The 11,257-nt window shown below is 45.9% G+C and overlaps 1 protein-coding gene across 1 annotated transcript in view; it reads left to right on the plus strand.

Moving 5' to 3' along the window:
• Positions 1-5,519: 5,519 nt before the first annotated feature.
• Positions 5,520-11,257, plus strand: part of sox18 (SRY-box transcription factor 18) — a 6,159-nt gene continuing 421 nt past the window's right edge. Inside the window, exons 1-2 of the mRNA XM_079238762.1 lie at positions 5,520-6,301; positions 7,253-11,257. The exon at positions 7,253-11,257 is cut by the window's right edge and continues 421 nt beyond it. Coding sequence (XP_079094888.1) covers positions 5,905-6,301; positions 7,253-8,553 — 1,698 coding nt within the window. The 5' untranslated portion in view covers positions 5,520-5,904 and the 3' untranslated portion in view covers positions 8,554-11,257. The remainder of the gene's footprint in view (positions 6,302-7,252) is intronic.

Genomic DNA, 11,257 nt, shown 5'->3' on the forward strand with positions numbered 1-11,257 from the left:
ATTCTGATCACTCTCAGAAAAATAATAAGCAAACAAGACACATATGAACTTATAAACTGGAACTTGTATTTCCTCAATAGTTAAATGCAAAAAAAAAAAAAAAAAAAAAATTCACAGTGTCACTTTTCAATATCAGTTCAAACTTAAATGCAATACTAAATAAACTTAGTCAAGTGGGCCCACTCACCAAACACACCTATTCAAGAATATGATTAATACAAAGAATATGAAAAATACAAAGGTGCAGGCCTGAAGCGCAGCTCGGGAGCGGTGCAGCCCAAAGCTTTGTGGCTGGTTGAACATAAAATAAATGCAGTACCTTTAGTGTTTGAAGAAACTTTGGCAGCTTGTAGCCGAGAAGAAACTGTAAGAGTGAAGCTGGGTTCCTCCGATCTCCAGATCACCGAAAAAGCAGCAACTCGTGGCTTTCTCCGTGCAGAATCTGTTCTCCAGTTTGTTTCTGGTCGTCCTGACAGTTGCAGGATTTTCCAAGCGTCCACTTCGGAAGCGTTGAATAATGCCCGATGAAAGCTGGGTTAGCTTCTGGCGGCTAATTCCCCACGCTGGACTACGTCGGCTAGCACCCACTGCAGCTTGCTAAATTGAAACAAACTTGAACAACTAAAATAACTTCGGGTAGAAGTCTGATCAGCTATTTCTAGTGCCACACTGATGACTTACGAGGAGAAAGCCCATAACACTGACTACCACAGCTTGCACAAGCTTTCCGAGTTTTGTCAAGTTTTGTCCTGGAAAAAAAAACGTCCCACGAACGTCCGCTTCGTCCCCACACTCTTTTTCACCCATCAACAACCCGCAAAAAGAGTCTCCCGTTCCACCTCATCATGATGAGAATCTCCTGTTCCACCTCATCACCATGAGAATCTCCCGTTCCACCTCATCACCATGAGAATCTCCCGTTCCACCTCATCATGATGAGAATCTCCCGTTCCACCACATCATGATGAGAATCTCCCGTTCCACCTCATCACCATGAGAATCTCCCGTTCCACCACATCACCATGAGAATCTCCCGTTCCACCTCATCACCATGAGAATCTCCCGTTCCACCTCATCATGATGAGAATCTCCCGTTCCACCTCATCACCATGAGAATCTCCTGTTCCACCTCATCACCATGAGAATCTCCCGTTCCACCTCATCATGATGAGAATCTCCCGTTCCACCTCATCATGATGAGAATCTCCCGTTCCACCTCATCATGATGAGAATCTCCCGTTCCACCACATCATGATGAGAATCTCCCGTTCCACCTCATCATGATGAGAATCTCCCGTTCCACCTCATCACCATGAGAATCTCCCGTTCCACCTCATCATGATGAGAATCTCCCGTTCCACCTCATCACGATGAGAATCTCCCGTTCCACCTCATCATGATGAGAATCTCCCGTTCCACCTCATCATGATGAGAATCTCCCGTTCCACCTCAGAATCTCCCGTTCCACCACATCACCATGAGAATCTCCCGTTCCACCACATCAACATGAGAATCTCCCGTTCCACCTCATCACCATGAGAATCTCCCGTTCCACCTCATCACCATGAGAATCTCCCATTCCACCTCATCATGATGAGAATCTCCCGTTCCACCTCAGAATCTCCCGTTCCACCTCATCACCATGAGAATCTCCCGTTCCACCTCATCACCATGAGAATCTCCCGTTCCACCACATCATGATGAGAATCTCCCGTTCCACCTCATCATGATGAGAATCTCCCGTTCCACCTCATCACCATGAGAATCTCCCGTTCCACCTCATCACCATGAGAATCTCCCGTTCCACCTCATCATGATGAGAATCTCCTGTTCCACCTCATCACCATGAGAATCTCCCGTTCCACCTCATCATGATGAGAATCTCCCGTTCCACCTCATCATGATGAGAATCTCCCGTTCCACCTCATCATGATGAGAATCTCCCGTTCCACCTCATCATGATGAGAATCTCCCGTTCCACCTCATCACCATGAGAATCTCCCGTTCCACCTCATCATGATGAGAATCTCCCGTTCCACCTCATCACGATGAGAATCTCCCGTTCCACCACATCATGATGAGAATCTCCCGTTCCACCTCATCATGATGAGAATCTCCCGTTCCACCACATCATGATGAGAATCTCCCGTTCCACCTCATCATGATGAGAATCTCCCGTTCCACCTCATCACCATGAGAATCTCCCGTTCCACCTCATCATGATGAGAATCTCCCGTTCCACCTCATCACCATGAGAATCTCCCGTTCCACCTCATCATGATGAGAATCTCCCGTTCCACCACATCACCATGAGAATCTCCCGTTCCACCACATCATGATGAGAATCTCCCGTTCCACCTCATCATGATGAGAATCTCCCGTTCCACCTCATCACCATGAGAATCTCCCGTTCCACCTCATCACCATGAGAATCTCCCGTTCCACCTCATCATGATGAGAATCTCCTGTTCCACCTCATCACCATGACAATCTCCCGTTCCACCTCATCATGATGAGAATCTCCCGTTCCACCTCATCATGATGAGAATCTCCCGTTCCACCTCATCATGATGAGAATCTCCCGTTCCACCTCATCACCATGAGAATCTCCCGTTCCACCTCATCATGATGAGAATCTCCCGTTCCACCTCATCATGATGAGAATCTCCCGTTCCACCACATCATGATGAGAATCTCCTGTTCCACCTCATCATGATGAGAATCTCCCGTTCCACCTCATCACCATGAGAATCTCCCGTTCCACCTCATCACGATGAGAATCTCCCGTTCCACCTCATCGTGATGAGAATCTCCCGTTCCACCTCATCATGATGAGAATCTCCCGTTCCACCTCAGAATCTCCCGTTCCACCACATCACCATAAGAATCTCCCGTTCCACCACATCACCATGAGATTCTCCCGTTCCACCTCATCACCATGAGAATCTCCCGTTCCACCTCATCACCATGAGAATCTCCCGTTCCACCTCATCATGATGAGAATCTCCCGTTCCACCTCATCATGATGAGAATCTCCTGTTCCACCTCATCACCATGAGAATCTCCCGTTCCACCTCATCATGATGAGAATCTCCCGTTCCACCTCATCACCATGAGAATCTCCCGTTCCACCTCATCATGATGAGAATCTCCCGTTCCACCTCATCACCATGAGAATCTCCCGTTCCACCTCATCACCATGAGAATCTCCCGTTCCACCTCATCATGATGAGAATCTCCTGTTCCACCTCATCATGATGAGAATCTCCTGTTCCACCTCATCATGATGAGAATCTCCCGTTCCACCTCATCACCATGAGAATCTCCCGTTCCACCTCATCATGATGAGAATCTCCCGTTCCACCTCATCACCATGAGAATCTCCCGTTCCACCTCATCACCATGATGACGTCAGTCGTAACTTGCCGTGGTAGGCGGCGAATCAGCTGATTAGCTGTAGATGTATCACCTATTGCAACTTGTGATTTCATGATTTCATGGCACCGTGAAGAAAGAGAAGCAGATACAAAGGCCAACGCAGTTAAAATCCAGCAGTTTTTTCTCTTTTGTGGTTCAAATCCAAACTTCCTCCTTATATTCAGGCATGATGCTCTTTACTCTTCTTGTTTCACACAAGAAGTCAATCACATCGTTTGAGCCAGTAGGACTGGGACCCCAGTGGAAGTGTCACAGGGAAGTGGACGGTTCGGGTTGGATATTTTTGCCTGTGGAAATGCAGAATAATGCCGTCAGACCCAGACTGTGCTGAACCAGACCTGTCAGTGGAAGATGGATTCCTCTTGTGGACATTTTCTCTTCTTCAGACCTTCTCTGGAAACCCTGGAGATGGTTGTGTGTGAAAATACCCATAAATACTCAGAGCAGCAACCATTTAGACACTTAAACCTACTTTCTTCCTTCTTCTGATGCCGGTTTGAACTTCAGCAAGTCGTCTTCATCACGTCTACATGACTCCATGCTGCCTTGTGATTGGCTGGTTACATATTTGCATTGACAGTTGGACCTGATGAAGTTTCTGAAGAATGTAAGTTAAATAATTTAGCAGATTTTCATGATATCTTCTGTTATTTATGTGCTGACATCAGCAACATTGCAGAAACTAACATTTTTTACTTTTACTTTCTCAGAACTAAAAGAAAAGTTAAGATTAACCGACTGTGATGCTCGATAAAAACTGAAATGTGCAACGTCTCCGTACAAAACTAACAAACACACACTCGCAGCAACCCTGAGACAACAGTGGTAAGTGGGAGTAGTTCCTGGTTGGTCGAGCGAGAGGCTCTGAGACGCCACAGGAGCCTCCCATGGAGCTGGGCGTTGGTAGGAAAGAGTGCGTGTGTGTGTGTGTGTGTGTGTGTGCAGGGTCATTATGTTGTGGTGGATGGGTTGGGGGTGTGTGTGTGTGGGGGGGGGCTAGTCCTTGGCAGACAGATTAACACACAGCATATAATATTCGTTTTCTGAGGTTGCTGAGATTGAAAACAATTTCTGGTTTTCAAGCCTCAGTTTTTCTTCCAGATTCATGTTTCTGACAAAAGTTCATCTTTTTACAGCGTTTTTTAGAAACAAACGGACCAATCTGAGCCGTCAGAACCCCACAATCCAACCCAAACCCAGTCACAACACTGCTGTGTTTCAGATTTCAGACACACATGAACGCACCCTTGATTGGACTCAATAAAACATCTCAAACGCAACCACATGAGTCTGCTCCTCGTTTCGGCCAAATGTGCAACGGTTGCAGCTCATGCATGTTTTCCAGCTGCATTTGCACGCCGTTGGTACAAAAGTTGGTGTTAATGGGGAGCGAGGAGCAACACAACTGGCAGACGTGCTGCTGAGGGACTTTCTGTCACCATCCAACATGTGGATGCATCTGAGCGCCGTTGGGGTACGTTATGTCCCCAACCCCGTTCACTACCACCCCCTCCCAGCGGGTTGCCGTTAATCTGATGGTTCTGGTTGGGACTGTGGGCGGCCGGCTTACCGCCGTTCTCCCTGTCCTGCCTCAGAAGCCGCAACGCTTGCAGAAACGCATCGTTTCCTCAGGTTCTCATCACATTTGCTCTCGCTTGTCTGCAGAGTTGCACATCTGCCTGTTTGATGCGTAAACATCAGACTGCATGTGTGTGTTTTTAGGCATTTCTGTGTGTGTGTGTCTGTGTGGGTGTGTGTGAGACGCTCCAGTCTCAGTTGGACAAAAACAATGGAACCTCTCTGATTACATCTCCCTGTACAAGCGGACAGGGTGTGTGTGCATGCATGTGTGTGTGTGTGGCGTTTCAAGGGGGAGGAAAGGGTGGCAGTTGCTGAGGAGGAAAGAGGGGGGAGGCAAAGTTTGGAACTTTGTCTCCCTCGGACTCGCGCCTTCCCCCCTCGCAGCCACGCGGCACCTCATTGGTTAAATATCTGGCTGTATCTTCCTCCGATTGGTCAGGGCGCGGTATATATACACAGTGTGGGGTGGTTAAATCTGGCCACAAGTTTCAAAACCTTCAAATAAGGTGGACCGAGAGAGACAAACGTCCTCGCTGACGGAGGGAAAACAAGTCTGGACAACACACACACTTCAAACAAGAAAAAAAACTAGACCAAGAGGCAGAGCCGCTGGATTTTTTTCTTTTACAAGGGGAATATCCTGCACCACAACTTGTTTGTTTGCTCTTTCCGTCCTGTCGTCCCCCTCCTCTCACATCTCCATGCTTTGCTTTGGGATTTGTGATCCGAATCCATCGAATCCCTCTCTTGATCCTTCGCATATTTGCTATCTGAAACCGTTTGAATCCAAGTTTCTTTCCAAAGGTTTGCAACCAAACAAACTGAGACAGACGTTTGCAGAACTTCTCTTGGACTAAGCGCTGAAGTCGAGGCTTTGCTTCTGGAATGAATCTAACCGATCCCAGCTTGTCTGGAGAGACTCCTCTGCATCAAAGCCGCATGTCTCTCGTAGCCTCCTGGACGTCGGAGACGCCGAGTCCTGCCTCTGATCCTGAAATGGGATTTGAGCAGAGCCTCTCGGGAGACTGCAGTTCTCCTGACGTTCTCGGAGCGGGGAACATGAGGAGAGCAGAAGCGCGGGTGGTTTTAACGGCCAGTTCGGGGGGACAGAGTCCAGATCCGACCCAGGGAGGAGGCGGGTCTGCAGGCGCAGGTGACGGGAAAGCCGAGCAGAGGATCCGGAGGCCCATGAATGCATTCATGGTGTGGGCGAAAGATGAGAGGAAGCGTCTGGCCCTGCAGAACCCTGACCTGCACAACGCTGTTCTCAGCAAGATGCTCGGTAAGATGAACAAAACTTTCAGCCTCTTCGGGGAAAATTAGCAATGAAACTCTTATTTTCCTTTTGTTCAAGTTAAATGTCACATTTAGGATCTTTAATGTCAACTTGTGCCAGTTTTTCAGAGACACAAGTGTTAAAAACCTCAGTTAACAGCTTCCTAAAGCAGACATCTGCAGCAAATTATGGCTGGATGGAAAACAACTGTATGGTTTCACATGTTAGAAGTCAGATGAATAAAATCAATTCATGCCAAGATATCCACATTAAATCAATTACAGTGATATGTTATGCATCTCTTACTCATAATCTGTTACAGTTTGGAAAAAAAAAAAAGTGTTTTTTCAGGCAAACCACTCATAATTCACTTCCCTCTGGTTTATCCATGATCCAAACTCAATAGTTTGTCAAAATATGGATTCCACTGTAGCCGACTAACCGACCACAATCACTGTTTTTCCTCAGCGAGGAAACTTTTCATGAGTGTTTGGGTTTGAGACGCAGCCTCGATTAAACTGGCATCACAGAGCCAGTCGCTCACCTTAATGCTGCGTTTGGAGAACAGAACGTTGGTAATCACAGTTGTTTAGCAGGTTTTTATTAGCAGCTTTGACATCACGGGCGTGCACGCTGCATGTTTACTCTGAGAGCCACTCGGCTGCATCTCACCAGACAGCTGCAGCTCATCTGCAGCTTGAGATTTTCAGACTCGCTCAAATTCAAACCACAACGTTCCTGGAAGAAAGTTTGTTTTGCAGATCTCCAGGCTGCTGGCATCTGAAACCACAAGACAAACTGTGAATGTAAGAGTTTATCCCATGCATAAATGCATCTGATCCTAACATCAAAGGCTTGTCTCAGAGTTTTTGCAGCCAAAGTGAATTATTACCGTTAGCTGCGTTGCTTTAGATCATCCATTAAACTCTTTGATTCTGTCCTCTCTGCACCCTGCAGGTCAGTCCTGGAAGGCCCTGAGTGCCACAGACAAGCGGCCATTTGTAGAGGAGGCAGAGCGTCTTCGTGTCCAACACCTCCAAGACCACCCAAACTACAAGTACAGGCCTCGCCGCAAAAAGGCCACCAAAAAACTGAAACGGGTCGAACCGGGGCTCCTGCTGCACAGCTTAGCCCAAGGAGGGGCACCAGGCCTCGGCCTGGGTGCTGAAAGTGTGTCTGGAGGCTCTCCTTATGGACACCCCGGCGCCCACCCCCCACATCACCACCATCATCATCATCCCCACCACCTGCTGCCATCTTTGGGGCACTTCAGGGACCTCCAGGCTCCAGGACACCCAGAGCTGGAAAGCTTTGGCTTGCCCACTCCAGAGATGTCTCCTCTGGATGTTCTGGAAGATGGACCAGGGGAATCTGTGTTTTTCCCTCAACATACGCCAGAAGAGGCGGTGATAGGAGGCTGGAGCGGGTACCACCACCATCATCATAACCAGCATTACAGCCATCCCTACAACCCCCACAGCTCCGTCCACGCTCCGGGTTCTCCCATGAGCATTAGCAGTAGCATGAATTCCAGCCTTAGTCCAGGCAGAAATTCCAGAATAAGCTCTGTCGAATCAAACATGAGCTCAGTTGCGTCAGTCAGCTCCAAGTTACATCTCACCAATGCCTCCAGTCATCACGTTGCGTTGAGAAGTCCTGTGAAGTGTCCGCAACCTCTGGCTGATTCCACTTCCCATGCTTCCTACCCCACTCCCTCCATCAGCCTCCCTGAGCCAAAGTGCCAGCAGACAACGCTGAGCTCAGCCCCCGTCGGCTACTACAGCCAGATATATGGGAACGGCACCCCCACCCATTTCTCCTCCTCTCATCTGGGCCAGCTTTCACCTCCTCCTGAAACCTCTCCATCTTCCTGCTCAACCTCCTCCATCCCCACGCCATCAACCTTCCTTCGTTCTGCACACGTGGACCACGCAAACCTTGAGCCCACCGGCCACATGGGGCCTTCCTCTGCTGAATTTTGGTCCGAAGTGGATAGGCATGAATTTGACCAGTATGTAAATATGGGACGTAATCGAGAGGAGGGGTACAGAGTGGGTGGAGGATGCGGAGGTGTGTCAAAACTCCAGGGTGGGTGTAGTAGCAGCAGTTCAGGTAGCAATAATATTAGCAGTATGATTGGCAGGGATGTTGGCGGGATTCTGAGTGTTGGTGGATGCGATGATGGAAGCAGCCCTCTTATATCTGCTCTGTCTGATGCAAGCAGTGCCGTCTATTACAGTGCCTGTATCAGTGGCTGAACGCACAAACTCTCCTCTCATGACCGGCATGCTATGCAAGCACAATTAGCTTTAGCTCAAGCTGTTGTGTGACTTTGTTCCTATTGGTTCCTCAAACATAAAAGATTTAAACTTTATCCAAATTGTGGAAAAGGCACAAGAAAAAGAGCCAAAACTGAACAGACCTTTAAATAAAAATCAACAAGCTCATTAGCATAGATAGCTACATTGACTTTGCTAGCAAGACTTGTTAAATTAGCCAAAACTGAACAAAGCTTTAAATAAAAAACAAGCTCATTAGCACAAGCAGCTACATTGACTTTGCTAGCAAGACTTGTTAAATTAGCCAAAACTGAACAGACTTTTAAATAAAAAAAACTATACTTACAATGTAGCTGCTCATTAGCATAGGTAGCTACATTAACTTAGCTAGCAAGACTCGTTAAATTAGCCAAAATTGAAACTAAATAAATAAATTAAAAACCAAAACAAGCTCATTAGCATAGGCAGCTACATTGACTTTGTTAGCAAGACTTGTTAAATTAGCCAAAACTGAACAGACCTTTAAATAAAAAATGCTTAGAATGTAGCTGCTCATTAGCATAGGCAGCTACAATAACTTAGCTAGCAAGACTTGTTAAATTAGCCAAAACTGAACAGACCTTTAAATAAAAATTTAAATTAAAAAAAAAAAGCTCATTAGCATAGGCAGCTATATTGACTTTGCTAGCAAGACTTGTCAAATTAGCCATTCAGGACATTTTTCTGGGCAAAGGTTGTAGCAAGACAGTTTCATTTAGCTAAATGACTGCACAATCAGCTCATTTCAGTGGCTTGTTAGCTAGCAAAGCAGGTGACACTGTAGCTAATAGCATGAAGGTGACAAAAAAAGATATAGATATTAAAGATCCTTTGAACAATCTGACGGTGTGTTTTACTCAGAGGTTTCTTTTTTGTTCCCGACAGACAAACAGAGGCAGACTGAAGGCAAAACTATGAGAGCTTAGTTGTCAATTTATTTGATTCACGACTTGCTTTTCATCCTGAAACGTTTTTAATCAGAAGCTGGATTCGTTTAGAAAGTAGGAGGAATAAAACTATCTCTGCATCTGTGTTTTACACATCATGTCAGAGCTGACAGAATTCACCACAAACTGGTGAAATAAGGGAGGAAGACAAAAGAGACTCGGTGGGAGAGACCTGATCCAGTGTTGTCGGGAAAGCCTTGGCCACTAACCCAGAACAGACCACCGATGCCTCCCACAAGCTATCAGGATGTTTTACAAGCCGGGTGGGTTTTCTTCAAACCGTGATGCATGCCATTCCCTCCACGGCTCGGCCATGACAGGGCCTCTCTCCAAACTCCCTGCATAAATCTGCTCATTTTAAGTTGCTTCGCTTCCTGGCAAATAAGGATATGTTGATGATTTTAGGGTCGTTCTCTCTCACCACAAAGCCTCTGTGGTATAACAAACATATCACTTGTTTAAACAAAGCGTAATTTCCCCCCCAAGTTAAATACGAAGGTCTACAAATAACAAAGGCTCAGGTTCTGAAGAACTTCTGGAACAAGTCTGGTGGCATGTCAGGCAAATATCTTCACTTTATTCAGTCAAATCAGACGAGTCGCTTACTGTGTCCTGAGTTTTGGAAAGCTCTGTTTCGTTTACTGTACATAGAGATGCGCATGCCGTCATGTGAAGGAGGAATCGACACTATGAAACGTTTTCTTTGCACTGGGTTTAACGTATTAGCTGTATAGCAGGAACACTACTTCTGAAAAAAACAATATTTTTTGTACAGAAAAGGCTGTTTTATTGTTTTCTAGTATTATTTTTCTCAAAGGAAAACTATTTAGCAGTTGCACTTATCAGCTTTCTTGCTGAGGATGAGATGTTGGAAATGTGGTGCTGGATCTCAGAGATTTTTAGCTCAGAGGAACAAATGTGCAAACAGATGTGCAGAGCTTGTAATCATGAAGGGAGCCGTGTAGCATTACCAGAAAAACGTCTTGTTCTTGTACTTTTCTGTTTGTGGAGGAAAGTCTCCGTACTTATCACATCCCGACGTTTCCCTTCGCTCAACCCAGCAGGCACCGTCGAGGACCAAACGTGCACTTTCTGCTCATTTCATGACTTGATTTTTAAAATCTGTTCCAGTTTGAAGACTAATTGTATGAAATTTGACCAATTTTTTTCTTTTATATTTAAGTTTGAATCCATATTGTGGAATTTTGAAAGAGACGAGTGAGATGGTGGCGCTCTTCATGTTGGTAGCAACTTGGTCCGATTAAATCCCATTATAAACACACATGTGATGCATTTTAATTCTCACACATTAACATGCATATTCTTTGTTTTTATATCTGCAGTTTGGTCTGAAATTGTTGAAAAGATCTGATCTGGAAAAAAAAACAGTTATATGACTTTATGAGAGGAGGTACCATGTTGGTACTGAAGGGTAAATATGGAAGTTTTTTAGGGTTCAAACAGACATTAAATTTTAGCTGCATTTAAAGATCAAAACTTACAAACTTTTAAAAATCATGCAGATTTTGGCTCATGAAACAGTTTTGTTTGTTACAGAATAAAACACAAGAATGGTCCCTTCTGAACGGATCTGGCATCTGTTCTGCGTTAGTCTTTAGGTCGTCCGTCCAGCAGCAGAGGAAAATCCGCTGCTAAGGGCAGCCGTCGGCTTTCATGGCGAGTAATAACAGATTTTT

Source organism: Telmatherina bonti (genome assembly GCF_933228915.1).
Source record: "Telmatherina bonti genome assembly, chromosome: 4".
Classification (NCBI taxonomy): Eukaryota; Metazoa; Chordata; class Actinopteri; order Atheriniformes; family Telmatherinidae; genus Telmatherina; species Telmatherina bonti.